Source organism: Cebus imitator, unplaced genomic scaffold (genome assembly GCF_001604975.1).
Source record: "Cebus imitator isolate Cc_AM_T3 unplaced genomic scaffold, Cebus_imitator-1.0 Scaffold32, whole genome shotgun sequence".
Taxonomy (NCBI): domain Eukaryota; kingdom Metazoa; phylum Chordata; class Mammalia; order Primates; family Cebidae; genus Cebus; species Cebus imitator.
Genome location: NW_016107347.1, coordinates 8,542,645 through 8,568,899, shown reverse-complemented (window position 1 = coordinate 8,568,899; position 26,255 = coordinate 8,542,645). Strand labels below are relative to the sequence as shown.

The 26,255-nt window shown below is 34.9% G+C and overlaps 1 protein-coding gene across 7 annotated transcripts in view; it reads right to left on the bottom strand.

Moving 5' to 3' along the window:
* The window catches only part of COL12A1 (collagen type XII alpha 1 chain), a 122,403-nt gene that overhangs the window by 90,892 nt on the left and 5,256 nt on the right, over nt 1–26,255 (bottom strand). For 4 of the 7 annotated variants that reach the window (XM_017524336.2, XM_017524333.2, XM_037737036.1 and 1 more), the window contains exons 3-13: nt 20,417–20,533; nt 18,591–18,734; nt 18,084–18,143; nt 15,828–16,091; nt 15,493–15,657; nt 14,640–14,813; nt 9,847–10,137; nt 9,033–9,635; nt 7,226–7,498; nt 3,962–4,234; nt 1,347–1,619 (exon numbers count right to left, since the gene is read on the bottom strand). The exons of 1 other annotated variant lie outside the window; for it this stretch is intronic. In XM_017524336.2, the coding sequence (XP_017379825.1) occupies nt 1,347–1,619; nt 3,962–4,234; nt 7,226–7,498; nt 9,033–9,635; nt 9,847–10,137; nt 14,640–14,813; nt 15,493–15,657; nt 15,828–16,091; nt 18,084–18,143; nt 18,591–18,734; nt 20,417–20,533 (2,637 nt within the window). Of the gene's footprint in view, nt 1–1,346; nt 1,620–3,961; nt 4,235–7,225; nt 7,499–9,032; nt 9,636–9,846; nt 10,138–14,639; nt 14,814–15,492; nt 15,658–15,827; nt 16,092–18,083; nt 18,144–18,590; nt 18,735–20,416; nt 20,534–22,402; nt 22,587–26,255 lie in introns of those variants that run through there. 2 more of the 7 variants (XM_017524335.2, XM_017524337.2) reach the window with 2 other exon arrangements.

Genomic DNA, 26,255 nt, shown 5'->3' with positions numbered 1-26,255 from the left:
TTTTTTTTTTTTGAGACAGAGTTTCACTCCTGATGCCAAGGCTGCAGTGCAATGGCACAATCTCAGCTCACTGCAACTTCTGCCTCCCAAATTCAAGTGATTCTCCTGCCTCAGTTTCCCAAGTATCTGGGATTACAGGCACCACCACACCCAGCTAATTTTTTGTATTTACTAGAGATGAGGTTTCATCATGTTGGCCAGACTGGTCCCAAACTCCTGACCTCAGGTGATCCACCCGCCTCAGTCTCCCAAAGTGTTGGGATTACAGACATAAGCTACCATGCCAGCAATCACTATTATTTTGATTAGATGTTTTTAATTTATTTGTTTTTCATTCTTAAGTCTTAAAGTTTCTAAGAACTGCCTATTGTATGCCTTGTCTTGCTAATTACAATATCTACAACCTTCCAAGCTCCTGGATCCATCAACTTTGATGGATATTTTGTTTAGTCACCGTGATTTCATATTACAAGATACTTCAGATTCATTTTCTTCCTATAATCATTTAAAATAAGTCATATAAAATATGATGATAAAGAGAAGGGAAGCTATTGCTGATCGTCCATGTAGGCCCCAACTATAATACTGAGTCAACATCAAAGGATTTTTAGCATTACAATCCATTCTCATTGCGGTTCAAATAAATGTGTATTTTCTTTCCCTTACATTATTTACTTACTAGCTATGGAGAGTTAAACCTAAGCTGCAATTATATCTCAAAAGATCCTAAAAAATGTAAAGCCTCTGACAATTAACTCTAGAGAACCAACGAAACGGCTCCAGTCTTGTTGATGTTTCTTACTAAGTACTTTATCACAGTCACTTTGAACATCTAATGCAGAACTGAATTTCAGAAACCACTTATAAAACAAATAGAAACTTGGGTTCTTACATTTCTTGAGATTTTACACATGGCAAATGAAAAGAGCACTTGAATGGAAGTCAGAAAATGGCTCTTATCTGGACCTGAAAGATAGAACTAGCTGCATAAACTTGGGCAATCCAAACCTTCTTCCTTCATAGATGTTTCCCAAGGTCTCTTCCCACTCTGAATGTCATACACCTATTCTCCTATTAACCAATTCATGGAACCGTAAACACAATTCTTTGGCCTATTATGAATTCAACTCCCCAAGGCACTTCTTCCTATCAAATTTAATTTCTTCAGTTGCTTACATTCTACATCTCTGAATAACAGACAGCTTTATGGTTATTTTTCAATATACATCCTTTTTAAGAGAAAGGATTGCACACTTCTAGATTCATTCTCTGAAAACATTTTAAGCTTCTTAGAGGCAGAGCCACAAACAAGTTCGCAGATTTTCAGAAAATATGATAGTAATTACCTTCAAGTGTTGTTCCTTCACCAAAGAGGGCATCTCCAGCCCCAGACGAATACAAGGCTGTCACAGATAAGGCGTATTGTGTCCCTTCCTTCAATCCCCGCAGCACCGTACTGGTTTTATCTCCCCTCACAGTGACCTCTTGAGTTTCACCCCCTGCCACCGGGGTATATGTGACGAGATACTGTTTCACTTTTCCAGGTGCCCCACTCCAAGATAATTTCATAGTAGATGTCGTTGGGTCAGACACTCTTAAGTCTCTTGGATTCCCTCTAACTTCATTAAAAAATGACAACATCATCAAAACCCATTATTTAATAAAAATGACTTGAAAAACACTTTAACCTTATATATGCATGTGTATGACATCAAATTTATATCCTGGGTGAGACAATGAAATTTTAACTGTTGGCTAGCCAACAAAGCTTAGACATCTCTAAATCAGACCTTATATGTTAGTAGAAACAAAGGGAAGAACATCCAATTCCTTTTCTGTGTTTACAAAGATTAAAATCTTCCATGTAAAATCTTTCATGTTAGAATATTTCCTATAAAATAGTTTCCTATATTTCCCTAAATGTGGAAGAAAGCTCTGTAAAGTGTATACACATTGATTAGTATTACAATGCAGATTTTCATTCCTCTAAGAAACCTTCAGTAAAATAATCAGTATGATGCTATGAACATCTAAAGGTAACACCCAGGAACTAGTTCTGATATAATAAAAATGATAATTATAAACATAATGCTGTCACTGGGGAAAAAAAAAAAAGTAAGAGAAAAAACAGCCTAAGTGAGACCCAGCCTTTGGTACAAATCCCCAGGGACCACCCGTCCTTTTGCAGCTGTGATGTCTGCTATTTCATGACTTTCCCTGTAGATTGATCATGTCCTCTTTGAAGGGTCCTAAGGAGTCCAGCCCTATTGTTGCTCTCCACTGAGCACATAAAAACCAGCCAGTTTTACTCCAGAAAATAGAAAGATAAAGAGTTATTGGATCACATTATGGTGCCCAGCACAAACAGCCCTAGCTCCTCAGCAAGAGAGAAAGACAATGAAGTAATCACACTTCACCAATGGAAGAGAGGAGGAAGAAAGCAGGTAAAAAGAGAAAGCCTCTATAGCAGAAGAGGCTAATGAGCTAGGTTGCAGGGGGAAGAGAGGAGAGTGAAGTAGTGGGAGCAGGAAGAGTGATGCAGTGGAAGGGAGGGACATTGATGCAGTGGGAAGGAGGGAGAGAGATGCAGTGGGAGGAGGGAGACAGATGCAGTGGGAGGAGGGAGACAGATGCAGTGGGAGGAGGGTGAGTGATGCAGTGGGAGGAGGGAGACAGATGCAGTGGGAGGAGGGAGAGAGATACAGTGGGAGGAGGGAGACAGATGCAGTGGGAGGAGGGAGAGAGATGCAGTGGGAGGAGGGAGACAGATGTAGTGGGAGGAGGGAGAGTGATGCAGTGGGAGGAGGGAAAGGAAGGCAGTGGGAGTGGGAAGAGTGATGCAGAGGGAGGGAGGTTGGTGGGATGGAGAAGGGTGAGGCAGACCAAGCTATAATGGATACTCCTTGTAAATGTCTGCAGTAGGGCAGTAAAATCCAAAAACTCATTTATTAGCTATGTGGTCTTGAGTTATTATTTAATTTCCTCAGCCTCTATTCTCTTATAAAGCTGAGATGATAATAATAATAACATAAAGTCTATGTAGGAATTAAACAATATATATCAAAAGCCTTTTATACATAACCTGACACCAGACAGGTACTCAGTAACTTTTCATTATTGATAAAGTGTTCTTATCATCATTACTGCTATTTTTAAAACATTACAGCTAGGAAATAAAATGGAAAATTATGAATGCCTTATGTTTCACCAATGAAATCACATATCAAACATTAATAATTTCAACAAATATCAGGATGTATCCTGGGATCCTAATCATTGCATTTAAAGGAAAATAAGTTAATGTTTAAAAATTTTTCTGAAGAAGTAAATCTTCTATTTCAATGGTGCATAGCAATTTGATTTTTAATTCCTAGTCATCCTTCAATTTACACTAAAACATTTAATATTATTTTTAAAAGAATATTGAGGCTATATCATAGCATTTACACTCTGTTGACACAAAGTTGGGTGCAGTAGCTCACACCTATAATCCCAGTACTTTGGGAGATCAAGGCAGGTTGATCACCTGAGGTCAGGAGTTTGAGACCAGCCTGGCCAACATGGTAAAACCCTGTCTCTACTAAAAATACAAAAATTAGCTGGATGTGGTTTCGTGTGCCTGTAGTCCCAGCTACTTGGGAGGCTGAGGCAGGAGAATCGCTTGAACCCGGGAGGCGGAGGTTGCAGTGAGCCGAGATCAATCCATTGCACTCCAGCCTGGGCAACAGAGGGAGACTCTACCTCAAAATAATTAATTAATTAATTAATTAAATTTTTTTGACACAGTATATACTATCATGATTAAGTAAAAAAAAAAAAAAATTAAGTCTAAAAGGACTATGGTCTAACATACTCAAATAATTGAAACAAAGCGTCTCATGAGTTTTTCATCTGGATAGTTGTCCCAATTTTCTCCTCTAAGAGTTTGACTGTCACAATATGATAAGCATATTTCCTCTACCTTCTTCAGTGGCTGCATTTCCAGTTAATGGAGAACCAGGTCCTGAGAAATATTCAGGAATTACAGATACTTCATACTTTGTGTCTGGAATCAAGTTCTCCAGAGTTCTTCTCCTCTGATTGGGTGGGGTAGTAACTTCTCTGCTTTCTCCACCAGCAACTGGTCTATATATAATTCGATATCTTAAAACTCTCCCTGGAGCTTGAGTCCAAGTAATTTTAAAACTATCTGTAGTCTCATCTGTCACCTTTAGGTTTCGAGGTGCTCCTTTTACTGAAATTAAAAAAGAAAAACAGATGTTAAAACATAAGTTGACTGACTTTATAAGAAAAATACAAAAACTAGTTTTTTGTTATTAATTATCTCATTTCTCTAAATAAATCCATGAGCAATTGATTTGCAAACATCCTGGTTTCTGCATTCATTTAGACAGAGATTAACTAAATTCTGAAGCAGCAAATATGTATTCTATAATATCCAGAAACTAGGTACTGTTAATTTTTTAATTAAATAAAGATGTATATAATAGTAAACTTTTAAAATAATATTCTATCAAATGCTAAATTTATACTGCTATAAACTTCAAGAATAAAAATAATTCATTTCTTTGAACATAAGCAGCTAAGCCTTTCACTTTTACTACATTTTCTCACAAAACTAGGAAAATGACACCTAACACCCAGCTCTACATATCTACCCACCCAACAAAACTGTCTTATCCAGTCAGTCCCACACTAGCTTTTTATCTGTATAGTCACTTGACTTGGAGAATAACTGGACCACACATGGGATGGAACAAGCAGAGAATACGTACTTACTGAATGCTCATTAGAGCTACATCTTGAAGCTAAGGTGCACTATGGGTAACACTCACAGACTCATAATTTTAAATGTATTTTTCATTAAGTCCAGATGAGAGCATCATTTGGTTTTGTGTTTAGTAAACATGTTTAAATGACCTTCTTGTTCAATGGGGCCAACTGTCTCTATGGACAACATATTCAGGAAAGATGAACTACAGGTCATTGTCTTCTCGGTCCACTGGGATGAAAGCCTAGTACAACATGCCTGGCATGTATCTCACAGACATTTAGAAACTTAAAAATTCAATGCATCAATAGATCACTCCAGGGAGAAAGAAAGGAAGTATATCTCTCTAGAAGAGAAAGGAAGGAAGTATATCTCTCCAGGAAAGAAAGAAATAGTAGTTGGCCCACTTACACCCATGATTCATTTTGTATTGGAAGGAAAAAGATTAAACAAGTCAGAATAAATCAGCAGATAGACTGATGGGTTGGAATCCTAGCTCTGAAGCTTAATAGATTACCCAGCAGCAAAACATGATGATTTGTAGGATTATTTAAGTAGTTAAATGAGATAATCTATGGAAAATATTTAGCAGAGCACCTGACACACAGCAGGAGCTCTATAATTGTTGGTTTAATGAAAGCATTAAATTGGAAACTTCCTTATCAACTGAAGAAAATTTAAATCCCAGATTCCATTACAGACAATATAACTGAACCATTACCAAACTCTATTGTAGTAGCCCAATGACCAAAAGCTAGAGTGTGTATGAATGGAGTGACTTCTACTCAAAAACCCTGAGACAAGTCATCTCTTGAAACAGATTTCCCCTCCCAAAATGCTGAAGAGAAAGGGTCAGGGTCATCAAGCACAAGTGTGGGCATTACAGAAAAAGCGTCCGAAAATCAGCAATATCTGAGTATGGCCTTCTCATTTATACGACCACAAAAGTCATAAGATAAAAGGACATCTTAGGTCATTTAGTTTACATGATGACCTCCAGGAAGAAATATACCTAAACCATACAAAAAAAAATAGCAATCTTTTCTGAAAAATGTTTCAGAGAAAAAGATTCCCTAGCTTTTATCGGAGATAAAAGTAGTACGCCAATGTGCGCCATCCCAGTCAGCAAATACTTCTTTGTAATTATCTTAAATTCCTCATACTATTCTTTTAGGGTCTTTACCTCCTATTCCCAGTGAAAAGAAGAAATAACAATTGACATCTATTGCAATACTTTGCTATGCTTAGGTTCAAGAATAATTGCCTTGCTTTAGTTTGTCGCTAAGCAACTTAAATTGACCTTAAATGTCAAATGTCACAAAGTGTGTTCAAATATATTTAATTCTATCCGGTAAGGAGTACACATGTAAACGAATATTGCTTAAAACATTTGGCAAAATTTTGCACACCATGTTCATAACAGCAGTATTTGCAAAATGTGGATGCAGCCCAAATGTCCACTGATGAATGGAGGTAAACAAAAAGTGAAGCAGGACACCATGGCACATGCCTGCAGTCCCAGCTACTCAGGAGGCTGAGGCAAGAGGATCATTTGAGCCTAGGATTTTGAGGCCAACCTGGGTAACACAGTAAGAACTCCATCTTAAAAGATGTGTGGTGTATACATATAGTGGAATATTATTCAACCATAAGTAGGGCATTCTGGCACACGTTACAACATGGATCGACCTTGAAGGCATTTACTAAGTGAAATAATCCAGGCACAAGAATACAAGTACTGAAAGATTCCTCTCAAGTGGGGTGATTAGAATAATCAAATTCCTAGAGACAGAAAACAGAATGGTGGTTTCCAGGAGTAGGGGTAAGGAGGGAATGGGGAGTTAATGCTTAATGGGTACAAAATTTCAGTTTTGCAAGTTCTAAAGATGGATGGTGGTGATGATAGCACAACAAGATGAATGTATTTAATGCTACTAAAATGTGCACTCAAAAATGGTTAAAATGGTAAATATGTATATTTTACCACAACTTTTTAAAAAGAAATAAGTAATTAATAATATACTTATTATCTCTATATATATTTATATATATAAATATATAAATAAATATAAATATATATTTACCGTAACTCTGTAAGTACAGTAAGCAATTTCAGAAAGATTTAAGACATGACATTCCTGAAATATGGGACCACAAAAAATGGATAAGCAGTATTTCAAAATTATTAATCCATTATTATGGATTAATAATAATAAACCTAGCTCTCTAGGTTTCTTAACTTCAAACTCATCAAAAAAAAAAGTCTAAGGTTTTTTACTTGAAAGTTTTTTCTTTTTTTAAAAACATTTATGAAAAGCTGTCTTTTAAAGATGCCAAATCTTACAAAGGCATTGGCAATTCTGACCCGTAAAGCAGATGTTTATTACAAACTGTAACTTTGTACTGCAATAAATTATTTGTTTTTGAAAGACAGTGACAGAAACCCCCTCACACCTTCTGCGGTGGTCTCCTCTCCAGCTAAGGGAATGCTGAAGCCATCCTCATACTCCGCAGTCACATTGACCAAATACAGGGTCTCTGGCTTCAGGTTGCTGAGAACAACACTGGTACTCGATGCTGGCTCCACCACAGTGACCTCCTCATCCCCAGTCGCTTCCTTGTAGGTGATATGATATGAAAAAACATTTTCACCAGCTGGAGACCAGTTGGTTTTGAAACTGTAAGAAGTCACTTCTGAAAAACTAAGATCCTTTGGAGGGATGTAAGCTATTAAAAAAAAAAAAAAAAAAAAGGACAGTTAAAATTTTTTGAATCTGTAAAACAAAAATGTACCCAATAATTAATGTTTATAAAATGGCTTATATTCATTTGGGAGAATAGTGTTCATTGAGACCCCTGTACTGAGTACCTCATCTATACTTGACCATTGAAAGAAAGCCTCCCAAGTTACAACCCAACAAGAGATCTTGATTATTCACCTTGACTATCCTTAATACTAACTTCTGTTATTTAAATAAGTGATTAAATTTGAATATGAATTTTGGGATTCCTAAAGCGGTAGTAATAGAATGGCCTAGTTCACAGAAGGAATATTTAAACCATAGCAGACCTCAAATGTACCATCCACATTTTCCCATTCATCCCTGGTACTTAGATATTAACCTTTGGTGGTTTGTAGACAAATACTTCAAAGTAAAAATTAAGGAATTTTTCCCAGCAACAAAATATTCCTTAAACTAAGCAGTTATTAAACTAAATCATAGAAAGAGGCAACATTTAACACATATGGTATATCCTTAGGGGGACACACAATCAAACTGGAGAGACAAGAGGATGCAACATTATTAACAACAACAAAAAAAAAAAAAGCAGGAAGGGCATGGGGGCTCGCACCTATAATCTCAGGACTTTGGGAGACTGAGGCGGGTGGATCATCTGAGATCAGGAGTTCAAGACCAGACTGGCCAACATGGTGAAACCCCGTCTTTACAAAAAAAATTAAAAATACAAAAATTAGCTGGGCCTGGTGGCACACGTCTGTAGTTCCAGCTACCGGGGAGGCTGAGGTGAGAGAATTGTCTGAACTGGGGAGGCAAGATGTTACAGCAAGCTGAGATTGCACCACTGCACTCCAGCCTAAGTGACAGAGTAAGACTCTGTCTCAACAATAAATTAAAAACAAAAAGGAGTACATAGGAGGAAAGCCAACTGAGTGAAAATGATAGTGTGATAGTAACCTGGATAGTAAACTGGATAGTTACAGTTTAGGAAGGCTAAGGAAAAGGATGGGACTTTCAACTAAACATTGAAGAATAGATTTCAGACAAATAAAGAAAAGAAGATAGGGAATTCCGGATGTGAGAAATGATGCCCAAAATGATCCAGGAAACGAAATGCATAAAAAGAACCCAAAGGTGCAGGACTGTATTTTTGTCACCTTTGAGTTGAAGGGCCCAGCTCAGTATCCAGCACATAGTGAACACCCCATACATGAGATTTGGATTGTAAATGACACATATGTATGATAAAACTTGTTCCTAAACCTGCTTGAGGAGCTAGGAACGGAAACATCCCATGGCTCTTATGAGTAAACAGTTTTTTCACCAACTAAAATATGATCCATCCCCAGGAGAAAGTCATATCTCAGAGCTAAGTAAACTAAGTTTAATAGTTTTCAATAACATAGGAAAGTTCCTTTTTTTGTCTATAAAAAGAATTGAAGAAGCATGTTATCTACAATTTTAGAACAAAAAATGCTTTGTTCATGAGGAAATAACTTTTACTCTCAAAGTCTACTAACCTTTCTTCTTTATAGCTGCCAATTCTTGCTCAATTCTAAGGCAGATAGACTGTGTGAGTTCAAAAGATATCCTCTGAAAAGCATCAAAATCTTCCACTGTGAACACATGGGTCTCTGCAGGAGGAGAGGCGATAGCTTCCAATTCTGAGCGAACGGCATCCTTCACACCAACAGCAAAGATTTCAACATCTGAATTCCTTAGTTTTATCGCAGGATCTCTGAAAGCATCTGATGATTTCCCATCTGTGATAAGAATCATGACCTTTGGTACATTGCTTCTTGATCCCTTACTAGGCACAAATATTTTCTCTCTGACATAAGTCATTGCTTTGCCAGTATTCGTAGATCCTCCTCTGTAAGGGAAGTTGTTTATTGCATCGATTATATCTTCAACTTTGGTGAATTTTTTCAAAGTGAACTCAGTGTGAGGATCCCGGCTGTACTGAACAAGACTAATCTGGACCCTATTTGGCGAAATTTCAAAACTTTTTACAAGAACTTCCAAAAAGGCTCTAACTTTAACAAAGTTTGCAATTCCAATGCTATAGGAACCATCAACCAAAAATACAATATCAGCTTTTATATCCACACCACGTGAGCATTCTGTAAAGAGAAAAAAAATTACGTTAAACTTCAATACATATTAGTTAACCATTAAAATATACATATCTAGCTTTCTTAGAAAACATACTTCTTAAAAAAAAAAAAAAAACTATTGCAAATATTTCATTCAAAACTAAGTCCAAACAAGTAAGGCATTCTGTCAAACAGATCTTCACATAATCCAAACACAATGATGCACACATTAACTTACCCACTTGTACTTTCATAGGCTGAGTCTTCTCCATTATTGAAATGGGTTCACTGGATGTCATTCCCTTCATGGCAGAAACGCTGATCTGGTATTCTGTGTCTGCTGAGAGGTCACGAACACTGAGCGTGGTTGTCTGAGGCCCCACACTCAGAGCATGCTGTCGACTTCCTGCAGTCATTGGCGTGAGGATCACTTTGTAGCCAGTCACTGGACTAGGAGATGGATTCCAACTTAGCTTAACGTATTTTGAAGAGACTTCCATGGCAATCAAATTTGAAGGAGGCTCAACAACTAAAAAGTTACAACAGATAGTGATTAATAACAGTGAGATGTAACCTTATTAATTTGGTCTTTAGGTTTGGACCTTCAAATCTCCTTATTCAAATTAATCCTGAATGCACTGAGAAGAGTTGCCCAATACCCTCCTCAGCCCCCAATTTTACGTGTCCCTATCCAACCAAAAGAGACTCAACACTTGGCTTTTAGTCAAATTGCTGACAAGTTAATGGGTTAATGGAATAAAAATGTATTTGGAAAAAATTAATGTTATGACACCTCATGCCTTCTTCTCTGAAACCAAGATTTCCATTCTGGTTTTGGTATTCACTCATTATCTTCATTCTCAAGTACCAAAGTAGGCACTTGATAAATATTTGTTAAATCAGTGCTTCATTCAATTTTTAGGAAGTTTTTCTCTCTTAATAACATCATAAAAGTATAATCTTTAAAAATACTTCATAATATGTCAAGAAAGAGAAAGCATTTAGCAGTTTTTAAATGACAGGGTTTTTTTGTTTTTGTTTTTGTTTTTGAGATGGAGTCTTGCTCTGTCACCAGGCTGGAGTGCAGTGGCACGATCTCAGCTCATTGCAACTTCCACCTCTCGGGTTCAAGCAATTCTCCTGCCTCAGTCTCCCAAGTAGCTGGGACTACAGGCATGCACTACCATGCCCAGCTAATTTTTGTATTTTTTTTTTTTAGTAGAAACAGGGTTTCACCATGTTAGCCAGGATGGTTTCAATCTTCTGACCTCATGATCCACCTGCCTTGGCCTCCCAAAGTGCTGGGATCACAGGCGTGAGCAACCACACCTGGCCAAATGACAGGTTCTTATAATTTTAAACAAGTTGCAGGGTAAGAAGAAAAGTTCAACTATGTTCACAGTGCCACCAAACAGAGGAGAAACAATGGCTTCTAACATGTATATTGACAGATAAATATCAATCCTCTAAAAAATTGTGATCCTTACTCAGTGTAGAACATAGTCATGCATTTGACAGTTAACATAAAGTATTTTAAGATATTTCAGACAATATCAAAATTCTGGATTTGTCAATGAAATCAACTTCCTAGAAGATACATTTCTAGTATTTTACAAGTCAACCTTCAAAAAGTGTGTGTAAAAACAGGCACAAATTTACACATCACCTCTTCAAAAAGGGTATCAGATTTATCATATGAAAATGGTGTTTATCCTGAATGAGCAAAAGCTGGGAGCATTTCTCTTGAAAACCAGCACAAGACGAGGTTGCCCTTTCTCACCACTCCTATTCAACATAGTATTGGAATTTCTGGCCCGAGCAATCAAGCAAGAAAAAGAAATAAAAGGCCATCAAATATGAAGAAAGAAAGTCAAACTATTCCTGTTTGCAGATGACATAATCCTATATCTAGAAAACTGCATAGTGTCAGCCCAAAGCTTCTTAAGTTGATAAACAACTTTAGCAAAGTCTCAGGACACAAAATCAATGTGCAAAAATTGCTAGCATTCCTATACACAACAGTCAAGGTGAGAGCCAAATCAGGAATGAACTCCCATTCAGAATGGGAGTTGTGAATAAAAGAACAAAATACCTAGGAATACAGCTAAATCAAGAGGTGAAATAGCTCTACAAAGAGAACTACAAACCACTGCTCAAAGAAATCAGAGATGACAATTGAAAAACATTCCATGCTTATAGATAGAAAGAATAAATATCATTAAAATGGTCATACTGCCAAAAGCAATTTATAGACTGACCACTATTCCTATTAAACTACCATTGAGATTTTTCACAGAACTAGAAATGACTATTTTAAATTTCATATGGAACAAAAAAGAGTCTGAATATCCAAGGCACTCCTAAGCAAAAAGAACGAAGCTGGAGGCGTCATGCTATCTGACTTCAAACTATCCTGCAGGGCTGCAGTAACCAAAACAGCATAGTAATGGTACAAAAACAGACACATAAACCAATGGTACAGAATATAGAATCCAGATATAGGACTGAACACCTACAACCATCTGATATGCAACAAACCTGACAAGAACAAGCAATGGAAAAAGTACTCCCTATTCAATAAATGGAGCGCAGATAACTGGCTAGCCATATGAAGAAGACTGAATCTGGACCTCTTCCTTAGATCATACACAAAAATTAACTCAAGACGGATTAAATGTAAGACCCAAAACTGTAAAAATCCTGGAAGACAACGTAGGCAATACCATTCAGGACACAAGCCGTGGCAAAGGTTTCATGACAAAGGTGCCAAAAGCAAATGCAACAAAAACAAAGCTTGACAAATGGGATCTAATTAAACTAAAGAGTTTCTGCACAGCAAAAGAAATTACCAACAGAGTAAACAGACAACATACAAAATGGGAGAAAATTTTTGCAAACTATGCATCCAACAAAGGTCTAATATCCAGCATCTATAAGGAACGTAAGCAAATTTAGAAGAAAACAACATACAACCCCACTAAAAAGTGGGCAATGAGCATAAACAGACACTTTTCCAAAAAAAGACATCCATGTGGTCAACAATAATACAAAAAAAAAAAGCTCAACAGCACTGCTCATTAGAAAAATGCAAATCAAAACCACAATGAGATTCTATCTCACACCAGTCAGAATGTCTATTATTAAAAAGTCAAAAATAACAAAAGCTGGTGAGGTAGTGGAGAAAAAGGAAAGCTTATACACTGCTGGTGGAAGTGGAAATCAGTGCAGCCATTGTGGAAGACAGTGCAGCAATTCCTCAAAGACCTCAAAACAGAAATACCATTTGACCCAACAATCCCATTACTAGGTATACACCCAAAGAAATGTAAGTCTTCCTATTATAAAGATATATGTACACATATATTCACTGCAACAATATTCACAATAGCAAAGACTTGGAATCAACCTAAAACCCCATCAATGGTAGATTGGATAAGGAAAATATGGTACATATACACCATGGAATACTATACAGCCATGAAAAAGAACAAGATCGTGTCCTTTGCAGGGACATGGATGGAGCTAGAGGCCATTATCCTTAGCAAACTAACACAGGGACAGAAAACCAAATACCACATGTTCTTGCTTATAAATGGGAGCTAAACAATAAGAACACATGGATATAAAGGGACCTATTGAAGGTAAGAGGAACGAGAGGATCAGGAAAAATAACTAATGGACACTAGGCTTAATATCTGGGTGATGAAATAATCTGTACAACAAACCCCCATGAAAGAAGTTTATCTATGTAACAAACCTGTACATGTACCCCGAACTTAAAAGTATAAAAAAAGAATATAATTTAAAAAAAAATTATATATATATATATATATATATATATATATACACACACATATTTAAAATGCTGTTTAAGTAGGAAGTAGTAGAAGGAAAACCACAGATATGCCACATGGAAATTTGACCAAACCTGAGGGATACAGAGGCTGTAGAGGCTAGTCCTGTAGAAGAGAGAAGCCTTAGGCTAGTCCAGCAGAAGAGAGAAGACACTACAGAGAAATGTGAACACCTGTGATGCAGCCCCAGCCTCCTACACAGGGAAAGTTCCAACAGTGGCAGAAAAAAAGTTGGGCCTACCCTTGCATATATGCCACTGCACCCCAGGGAGAACTAAACTTTTTAAAATATTAACGTGTTTAAAAGATTCTTGTTAATCACTAATCAGGGAAAAGTGGAGGTAAATGAGATGGATTCCATAATAATACAGAGCAAAAAGGTTAGACATTAGACACTAAAACAACTGAAAAGATTTACTGCCCATGAAGTAATGAGTTCTGAGACAGAATTGGGACCAGTGAACATTGGCAAAATGCTCAGGGATTGAAGATTAAAGAGTTTATATAATGGAAGATGTCACTATTTAGAATTTATGTTTAATCACTTATCTATTCTCAGGCTGAGAGGAGAACAATCATGGAAAAAGATAAAGGCTTTGGGTTAACACTTTTAATGTTCAAAAGGATCTTTTGAAGTGTCTTTTCTTTCCCCCGTGTATTTAGAAGTAATAACTAACAGAAATGGGAAATTTTTCTAATGGAAGGATTACATTGACTGATCTTTGAAATATTCTTAAAAGCTTTCAAAACGTTATGCAGAGTATAATCAGGGAAAATCTTTGTCTTTAGCCAGTTAATAGAAACATTGCTATTATTTTACATTGCAAATATCTTTCCAGCCCAAATGTTTAAATCAGAGTGTAAGATAATTAAAGCAAGTACCAGAATAGTATAATTAGATAGGCATTCAATGTACACAAAAGAGTCTTAAAGAGTAAATCAACTTGTCTCCCCCCAAAATTTTAAGAACTTTGCAATAATATATTCTACTGAACGCTCCACTGGAAGGAAAAACAATACAAATGGTATCAACAAGATGAGTTGCAAATGCAGTATACAATTAGTGGATCACTAGAAGAAATATTTAAATAAATATGTCTACTTCTAATTGTAAAACTATAAATAGTCAAACAATGGAAAGGACTAACACATGGGGAATGCTACGCAGTCTACTCACCTTCTTCTCCACTAACCAGTTCACCAAGTTGTTCATCAACACCTGAGCACACCTGGGAGATGATCTCATTCTGAATATCCACAATTGCATCAAAGTTGGCCACATTGAAAACATGGTTCAGGGAAGGCGTGGAGGCAATTTGTTTGAGTTCTTTTGCATCTGCAGCTTTAATGCCTGCAAAACAAAAGGATAAGGACATATTGAAACGGGAAATGTGCCAATTGACCTGGAAAAGTTCTTCATTTTTTCCATCTTTCACAACTGAAGATATTTTCAAATAGTCACTAAGTCATAAGCCTGAATTGCTTTGCTTCATAACGAATGTGCAACTGTACAGATGCCAAAAACATTTTATAATTTGACATATAGTGGCCAGCCACAGAGGAAAACAAATAGTTAGTTAAACAGAGTTGGCTGTCATCCCAACCATACCATCATATGTCTTTGCCATCTGTAAAGATGATACTTTTTTCTTCCAGAGTCCTGAATAAGCTGGAGCCCTCTGAATTCTTCAAGTATTACATAACATAGGAAACACATAAAAAACACTTAATGATAATACAAGGAGGATCTTTATTAGAATCATTGGCCCAGAATTCTTTGAAAAGTAGAGAGCTGGCAAAGAATGTGAATACCACCTTCCTAAATACATATGCTAAGGGAGTTATATGAGGGAAATGGATAAGTAGAATTCTTACTTAAAAACAATTTAAGTCTTTAATATTACACTACAAAAATGCAGTAAACACTTCTAATAGCATCCTTCCTTGAGGAATCAATATTTTATCTTCCTAAATATTTAGTGTACTGAAAGGAGTTGTAAAATGGAAATAATTAACTGAACTTAACCTACCCAAGGAGAAAACTTCAACTCCAACATTACGAAGCTCTCTTGCTGGAATTTCCACTTCATCCTGGGATTTTCCATCCGTAATAATAATTGCCACTTTAGGAAAGCCAACTCTTGCCCCAGCAGATTCCGTGAAAGTATTTTTAACTAAATAATCAATGGCATCCCCTAAAGGGAAAAGAAACATGTTCATTTACTCTGTACTACACAATTTTTCCAAAGTCAAAAACTATGTGAACAAAGTCAAAAATCTTTCATACGTAATAGGCAATGTGTAATTTCTTTCTGAAACAGACATTTCATTCATTTTTAACTTTAAAAAAATCTGTAGAACATACCTGTCATTGTGTTGCCACCTTTATATGGAATTTTTTTAATTGCAGCAAGAAGCTGATCCCTTTGGTAGTACTGATTTAAGTTAAATTCAGTCCTGGTATCAGAGCTGTACTGAACAACTCCAACTCTTGTCTTCTCTTCCCCAATGTCAAAAGCAGACACAAGAGCAGCAATAAAGTCTAAAATGTACTTGAAATTATTCCTTCCCACACTCCAAGAGCCATCCACAAGGAAAACCAAATCAGTCCAGGCACTGACAGAGCATTCTGAAATACATTTGATATATTTTTAAATGATGCTTTACTAAATCAGTTCATCAATACAAGCTAACATTGCAAAAATGTTGGTTCCTTAAATCATCCTGTTCATTAGAACATATTAACCGATTATTCTTCACCCACATGCACAAACGAATGTACAATTTTACTAGTAATACATAGAAGCATTTTCAATGCCTTCATCAAGATGAATTCATGAAACTAGATCTCTTTAAACTGCTGTATAAGACATTATACAAAAAGGGATAAATAGATTTACAACTTGCTCTCCAGGGGCATAAAGTCCAAGTATTCATGCTATCAACCTATCTATTCTTATAAACTATACCCTCACTTTTCTTTAAAAGTACAAATTTTATAAAACATTTAGAAGTCATGTAAAAGAAATATAAGCAAAAGGTTTTTATTCCTTGGTATTTATCAACAAATAAATCCAAAATAATTGCGGTACCATTCAAGGAAGTGCAGTTGAGTTGAAGACCTAATTTGTTAATATTCTCTTGCACTTTTCAATATAATTGTCTAAAATTTGCATTAGGGTTAGTCTAGAGGACTAAGGGAGCCTAACAGAAGAAAAAACAACTATAAAATTATGCAAAATAGCTAAAGTATCTAGTCCTAATTATCAATGTATTTGAACTTGACAATTAAAATCTACTTCTAGTGAACAAACAAGGTAGACAATTATTTTTATTAAAAAGTTAAAAATCCATATGGTATCCTGAAATTATCAGAATCCAATGATCAGTTTTCATAACTGAATATGTTATCTTTCCTTCTCTCCATGGTAGAGGTCAAGTTGGTTTTATGAAAATCTGTATTTGTAATGCAATTCCAAGTGAATTTTCTGAAGATGATTTTGTCCTTGCAGTCAGCTGGTAAGTAATAAAAGAAGTATTTGGCTAGGAAGAGGAGAGGGTCCTAGAAAATTTTGCAAGCCAAATACAAGTTGTATGCTTAAATAAGTTTTGCACATTATTCAATAGGTCAATTTAAGCCTATTAAAAAGTCAATACTTGGTATAATAGTTCGATTTAAAATAAATAATAATTATTGAAAATATTAGCATTATAAATGCTATAAACATCATATACTATAAACATATACTATATACATAAACATATACTATAAACATATCCATAAACATATACTATAAACATCATATCAGATTATTAGACATTGGAAATAATGATAAACAGTGATCTGGAGGGAATATTTCCAGATAAAGAGACCTTTGTGTTTATAATATTTTTATGGTTATTCTGGGTCATAAATCCAACTGTTACAAGGTAACAAAATTAGAAGTCCAAGAAACCCTGAAATGATCCATATCCATAAGTCAGATAAATAAATATAAGACAAATGGAGGCTAATAACTGCAAGATCTATACTAAATAAAATTGCTTTCATCTGATTACAAATGCACCAATTTATCAGACCTGTGTTACACAGACTCTGGAAAAGGTTACAAAGGCCATCAACTAAAGCCATGTAAGTAAGCTAGAGAGGAATATAACATACACATAGACTCAGAAAAGTATTTTCATGGCAATTGTATTGCTTCAAACACTAGCCAAGGACATCTCTCTCATGTTCCAGCCTTGTATTTCTCATATGTTCCTAAGTACCACCTACTGCTATCAGTTTGTTGTTGAGAAATGAGTTGAGTCCTGAGATGTGCTTTGTTTTCACCTATTGCCAAAATCCTGCAGGAAAGTTTGGATATACACAATTTCAAAACACTCCCATTAAAAAGAATATCTAGTAAACAGAAGGAAAAACTGGCTTAGAATGTCCGAACTTAAGTATTATAACGGCTTAGTTATATATTATTCTTAGATTGTCTGTGCTCCCTCTAGATAAAGCTTATAGAAATTAGTATAGGAATAAGATCAATCTATGTATATAATTGTAACATCTGCTCTATCCTACATTTATGACTTGTATGAATCCAAGAAAAATAGTAAGAGAAATGCTCACTTTGTATCTCTGTTTTTCCAGGTTTCTTCTCTGCTGGCTTTGTCGAACTACCTGTTTGAACTAAGTTAAAATTTTATTATTACAAAAGGAAATGAACTCAAGCAAATATTCTCTTTAAAACAGAATAAATATATCATCTTAGATTCTGCTATCTCTTAAATGTATGGCTCTGCCCAGCTGGTCAGAGAATACTGCCAAATAATCACTCTCTTGCAAATAAGTTATTTTAGTAAGATTTTTGAGATATTTCAAAAAGACATTCACATTGTTGTCCAGCAAAGTTTAACATTTTCAATGGCCTTCATTCATAATATTCCTGCTGTTTCCAGAGACCAGAGTTATAAAACAGGAATGAATTATTCATATCCACTAATAACTAGGATAACAGAAAAAAACTGTTAATACTGATATAAATTAACTCTGTATCATAAGAGATCAATCTGAAGTTGGAAAAACCTTCTGCAAAATAAAAAGTATACAAGTATTTTAATTTATATGTGTGCTTACTGGTTAGTTGTCCTATAACTGGTACACTTTCTTCTACTTCATCATATGAAGTTATTGTCACCACATACTCTATTTCAGGTACAAGTTCTGACAATAAAGTTTCAGTGGTACTAGCTGCAAGGGTAAATTCTTTAGTAGGCCCATCTGGAAATACAAAAAGGGAAAATACGAATGCAACAAAATATTTAATAAATGGACTGGTATTGGTTTTACTTGTTACAATACTTGTTTGAAAATTCAAGATTTTTCTAGGTTAAAGGTATAGCAGAATATCAAACCAAAAATCTTTCATTGTTTTTGGAGACTAATGGTAGATAACAGTTTTATAAATGAGACACAAAGCAGAAAAAAAAGAATTTTTTAAATTATGCATTGGAGGAGAACAGAGAGAGAAATAAGAGATGAAAATAAACTCAAGGAAAACAAATCCTGTAGATTAAGACCAGCCCCTAGTGGAAAACAATCTGTGTGGATGCAGTGCATCTTCCATACTCAAATGGGTATATGCTTTCATGGGTAACTTTGACCTCTGCATTGACTTAAGTAGGTATCAAATATTTCAAGGTCCAGTATAGTAAATGTTTACTCATATTTTGGCAATTATATACTCCCTTCTAGATTCTGTTAATTCTCAATTTAATCAGGAAACATGGTCGTTCTTGGGAATAACATGCCTGATGATATTTTTAATTACATTGTTTTCATCAAAATATAAATAATTGGGAAAGATAAACAGGTGCAACATGATGAAAAAATGCTCTTGGTTTACACGTGGAACATCAAAACCAACCAGGATGTCTAGAGAACATCAAGACACTCAGACTCTGCCAGGTTGAGTAGCCTCAGTGCCAGTTTTGGAAGTGTTGGGAGTCAGTAATGCCCAACATCTGGAAACTAGATGGACCCTGTTTGAACTGATTTTCTGCTTTGGAATGAATGAGTTAACTGCAAATGTATTTGGGGAGAAAAGATTCAAAGAGGAAAAAGTAAATTTTTGACCCTTTTTAAAGTTTTTAAATCATCTTTTTTTAAAAGTTATGTTTCCTGGTAAGTCAATATGTAAAATCCTTGGTATTTTTAAAGGTGAAAAGAAAAATAAGCACAGTTCTAGTGATAAGTTATGTTGACATCATCCATTTGTATTGTCAGCCAGTCAAGACTTCCTACCATTTAGCCAATGTTAGTGGAAATGGTTATTTTCCCATTTTATTTTGGATCTAAAAATTAATCAACAGAGATTGGTTCTCCACATTTTGGCAACATTATTAACACCAAAGACAATGTTTGAGAACAGCCCAAATGAGTTTTGTCTTGTTTTGCTTTCCAAGGATCCAACCTAGTATCTATAGAATCCATCTAGCCAAAGTAAATTCTTATCTTTCATCATGGTTGTTTACCATTATCACAGAATGATGTTTCCTGGATACTGAAATGTGTAGGACACTGGGTAAGGTGTAACAACTTACTTCACCACCTGACACTTTAAATGTTGAAAAGATTAAGTGATTCAAGAAGAATGCCAAGGAATGAGGATTCAATTTTATAAGATCAAAGATTGCTAACAATATTCTGATCAGGTAAAAATAGAGTCCACTTTTAACAGCTTAGCATGGCAAACCATGTTAAACTCAATAACATTAAAATATAATTGTGGATACTAGGCTGGATATCTGAAATCTGAGTTCAGTAAATGTCTGGTGACATGGATCAAATCCCTCAGGCTTCCTAAAGCTCAGCTTCTTCGAGATGAAATGGGAGAAGGGATGGAGATTGAATCATAGCATCCTGATGCTTCTGTCTTAAAACCCCACAGTCTCAAAACTTACCTGTCGTAGGGTCCACCGTTATTCTGTAACCCACAATTGGATCAACTGGTTTTGCCCATGACATATGAACAGTATTTTCATCTATAATTTTAAAATTCAAGTCTGAAGGTGGGTCAACTGCAAAAGAGAGAGTTTATATTACTTAAAGTTTCAATGTCACAAAATGGTCAATTTAATTAATAAAGAATTGTGTTGAGCAAAGCTTTCTAAAATTGTCTTTGCATAAATTTGTTTCCAACAAATATAAAAGATATGTTGTTGGATAAGAATAAAACTAAAAGCTGACAAAACATCAGAGAATATACATATTACAGAAGACAGCACAAAACACTTTTGATTCTTGAGTTGCTAGGTCATTCAAGAATGGCCAGCAAAATCAAGCATAATAGAAACATATTTGGATACAAGTACATACAGGTACAATGAAATCACAGATAATAACCACATATGCAAACAATTCACATAACAATTAAAGGAATTTCAATACATGCTGTGTGCATTTTGAACAAGCATGCCAAATCACAACCTGCTAACAACCAGAGAAGTTAATTCAAAACATTGATATAATACGTTTTTCCCATAATATGGACAAGAATCAGCAATGGTTTTGGTTCATTCTCTGCATTTTTGGTCTTGTAATTATTCACTGTTATTTGATAAATGTAAATATGTGGCAGAGATGAAAAATATATTTTAATGAAAATGAGGAATCATGGGAAACAGTTATAGCTGACAAGGAAATATACATTTAAATGTATATTCATATTCATAGGAAACTATTCAAAAATAATAAGTGATGCTAATAAAAGTATATAAATAGTGATATTCAAAAGTTTATAAACTAATATTCTGCCTGTTTACACCGACTTGCTGAATGTTCCAGGGTGTAAACCAACACTATTATTTCCTTTGCAGCAGGTATACTCCATACTAGAAAAGGCATTTTAGATTAAAATGCCAGTATGGTCCTTTACAAAACAATGGTTAATTATGAAAAGACAACATCAATGTATATTTATGGACATTTATTTACAGAACTTAAAGAAAACAGCGAAGAAAGATCAGTGATCTGAAGACATAACTGCGCATAAAAACTTGGAAAAGTCAATGACAGGAATAACTGAAAAGTACAGAAAGAAATAGTTTACAAACAAAACTGTACAGCATCATGCATGTGTCAATGAAATGTTGACTTGTTTTTAGTTTCCCACAATGAACAAAAGCCTCCATGTACAGTAGTCATTACACAGAGACATTTCCTAAATATTTTATAATGATATTCTCTCTACAATGTTCATGCCTCCTCATGCAGCATTGTACTGACTCACTGTCAGTGCATGGTCGATGAATTAGAAATGATTACTCTTGAAACAGGTCGACAAATTAAGATGACTTTCAGGCACATCCTTCTTAAAATGTTTTAGTCTGAAAGTATTCCTTGTGAGTCAGAATTTTTGCATCTGTTTTGAGAGATTATAATCTCCTTTTAGGTTTTTATGAAGGTCAATTAAAATACAGTAGTAGCTTTGAGACATGAGTCACAGAATTTAACTGGGGTTAAAGGTTTATATAATATTAATAACACATTTTAATGGAAATAATTAAGCAAACATTTGCTTTAATGGACTGCTGCCTCCAACTATAGGAGACGGCTTTTTATTTTTATTGGATATACTAGTATTGGAATGAATGTTATATTCTTACCATCCATACACAGGCAGTGAGATTAGACTATTAATCTACATGCATAATTTAATTATTCAACATTCTTCTGTCCGTAATTATATTTTGAGGTTTAGCTGTACTCATCACTTAGTATAACATGCATGCAACAGATGTTAATAGGACAACGGGTATTAAGAATATCATTATAAAATATTGTTCCAATAGCAATGGCTCAGGACAAATTTAATGCAAAGGCAGACACAACCGGCCTGAGCATGCTTTGAAAAAAAATTCAGTACATGGAAAAACAGTACCACCAACCTTGGAAGGAAAATGACCTGAAGCAGCGGACACTAGGTTAAAACTGCTGAAGGACAGCAGCGGCCCCCCTTGTTGATATCCAAATGACCGGGATTCCAGATAAACTGAAAAATTGACTGTGGGAAAAAGTCTTTAACATTTCAGAGGATCTTGAGGTGTTCACAGAAATTGTGGTATGTGGGAATCAGAGGAGGAATGAGTGGCCAACCCGCCCGGGTACAACAGAGAGCCCACTTTGCTTTTCTTCTTGCTGATTTTATCACATGTACAGCTTTTCAGCCTTGTCATTCTATTTATACATTTGTTTGTTTCGTGAAAAAATAATAAAGCAGATGTGAGTGTATGACCCGTGTCCACATAAATCAATGCTAAAAAATGTACTTTATTAATTTTGAAAATATTTTCTTTAAAAATAAAAATAATTCATAAACACCATCACATCATCACAAACAGAATCTAGGTGTTCCTTAAAACAATGCTGATGCTAGAAATTTTCAGTTATGCACTAGCTGCATATTGATTATAATTGCAAAGAGCCATAGTTGCATAGGATGAGAGTCTGAACCAAGAGAAACAGAACAAATATTATAAATTAATAGCAATCTTACATATATTCACAAAACCTGAATGCTGATAGTGAAGAGATTAAAATTTTAAGGATTTTTACTCTCATAGTTTAAGTTCACATTTACAAATAATGTTTTTGTTATCAAAACACTATGCTATGAAAGGCTCATTCTGATGAGATTTTTGTTATATAAACTGGCAGGATTTGGGATATTTTAGGAATGATAATAATAGCTGACATTTGCTGAATGTCCTCTTATAACAGGCAGAGAGCTGGTCACTGTGTCGTCGCCTTTTTTCCTTATAAGAACCCCATGATGGACCTTATTATCGCTGCTTTATGGATAAACAAGTGAAATTCAGAGATTAACACAGTCAATAGGTAACAACACTTGGATTCCATGGTCTGACTATAAAACATACCATTTTCTACTGTATTGGATTAAATGCAAAGTAGAAGAAATATTTCCATCAAAAATTAACTTTAGAAAACAATATATGCAGTAGCCATTTAAGTAGCTTTTAAGCTTTTAAGCCTCAGGCTGCAATTTTTTTGAATTTTTGCAATCAGACCTTGACAATGACCTTGAGCATTAAAATATAAAGAACTTCGACATGCTTAGCATTCCAATAATGGAACACTAGGCACAAATAGGTATAATATATATATTTTAATATACCCATATATATTTGTAAATATAAACAATATTTATATATAGTTTATTTGTATATATGCATACATGTATAATTATATGTATATTATACATATTACATGTGTAATATATGTGTAATATTATTATTACATATTACATATTATACATATATACATAAATATGTGGTATTCAGGTATTTCCAATTTAGATATAGATGAAATTTCGTATATTAACTTTATACACTTGTTCAAGCAATTTAAAACTAAAGTGTCTGATTTGATATATAACTTTTTAAAACATTTTTTAATAGGGCACCCAAAAAGGGGCTATGTCCAAGAAATTACCACTCACTGCAGAGATGAATGAACAGGATGGCTAGACAGGTGGGAAAATGGATGAGAGGGAGTAGAGGAGATCAAAGCTAAGAATACACAACTAAAATAACTTGATGAGCTAGAAAAACCTTGAGTGTGATATCTGTGATAACAACACTGGAAAGGATATTATCTTAATAATAGAAAACTTTACAAGTATGCAACATGTGATGAGTTAACTATATTCTATAGACATTAATTTATGTTTACCATGCAAAATTAGCATAATTGATGACCTAGGCCATGACATAGAAATTCATTTCATTTGTGTTTTCAAGGTATCATAAATAACCAGTTTAAAAGATAATATTTTAGAATAAGCTACAGACTATTTGTACACATTACAAAATGTGTCCTCTCATTAAACCTCCTGGCTCAACCAGTCGTCAAGCACAAAGAAAGCACAGTGTGACCAAACCAGCATTAAACTAGGACTAGAAGACTGGGGTCCTGTCTGTTTTTTATATCTAAGTAACTACATTAGTTGACCAAGTGATTCAGCCTCTCTGGGCCTCATTTTCCCATTTGAAAAATGGGAGAAATAGAATAGATTATCTCTATGTTAGCCTCTAGTTTGGAATTTCTGTTATAACACAAGTTAGACATAGGATTATAGAAATATATATAAATTAGTCTCTTAACCCAGACACAAGACAAAGCTATGGCCTCAACTCACTGATGAATTGATAATATTCAATTTTCATTATATATTATAAACTATAAATCAGACTAACCAAAATGAAAACTCTGTTTTTCACAAAACTTGTGTTCATCTCAAATTCTAGATTATTAGGAAAGTGACCAATTCTCAGGGAATACTGGCCATTAACCTTTAAATGCAAAGTGTTAAATTTTCTACAGAATAATAAATATACTGTATGATACATGAACCAAAAATAATTCATACATTCGAGGTCACTCGGAGCACTGGCCAAGTGATATGGTTGATAAAGTCAATGCAGTGGCTAAAAATTATAAATACTAAAGTGAAAAAAAAATCATTTCCACTCATTTCTATAGGATAAGATAACATAGTATGAAAAATATAGCTCCTCCTACAAATAGGCAGAAGAAAGTCAAGACAAAAATATTACCACTATAAAAAAGAAGAAATGCAAAAAGTGAATACCAAAATCTTTTAATTAATATTTTCAAAAAGTTATTGAGTTTTTAACATACAAAACATTAAGTTCACAGAAAATAATGATAAAATAGTACAGATAGAAGAGTACAAGTATGAGTCATGAAAGGAAAAGAAATGTAACTGTGGCTACTTTAGGACAAAGATTAAAATAGCATGGCACCAAATAGAGTCCCAAGTTAACATTTTGAAATCCCACCAACAGAAATATTTGAAATAAATTGTTTCCAACTCACTGTCCCCAGGAAGGCTTTGGTCACAAATTTTGTTAGCCCTTTGAAAGTTCCTGGCTCCACTTAGTAGTCAACACCACAGCTGTGCTGTCCAAAACGGGAGCAACCAGACGTGTGTGGCTATCAAGCTCTTGAAATGTGGCCAGTGCAAAATCAGCTGTGCTGCCTGTGATCCCAGCACTCTGGGAGGCCGAGGCATGCGGATCACTTGAGACCAGAGGTTCGAGACAAACCTGGCTAATTGGCATGGTGAAACCCCGTCTCTGCTGAAAACACAAACATTAGCCGGGTGTGGAGGCAAACCCCTGTAGTACCAGCTACTTAGGAGGCTAAGGCATAGGAATCACTTGAACCCAGGAAGCAGAGGCTGCAGTGAGCCAAGATGGAGCCATTACACTCCAGCCAGGGCAACAGAGCAAGTCTCTGCCTCAGAAAAATAAAAATAATTTTTAAAATGAACTGTGATGCAAGTATAAAATATACACCTGATGTCAAAAACTTAGTATTAAAAAATGCCAAATAGCTCACTAATAATTTTTATATTGGCTCCATGATGAAATAATATTAGGCTAAATAAAATACATTACAAAAGTTAATTTCTCCTGCTTCTTTTTCCATTTTGAATGTGGCTACCAGAAAGAAAAATTTAGGTTGTATATGTGGCTTACACTTGTGGCTCATATCATTATTTCTATTTGACAATGCCAAACTAGAGAATAAGGCCAAAAAAATCCTATTAAAATATAATTATTAAATACTAGATGGGGTGCAAAAAAAGACACATTTTAAGAAAGCAAAAAAAAGACAGAGTTGTACCATATGGAAATAAATACAAATTTAAAAAATAAATATAATATGGAAATAATCAGAAATGTAGATAGTAAA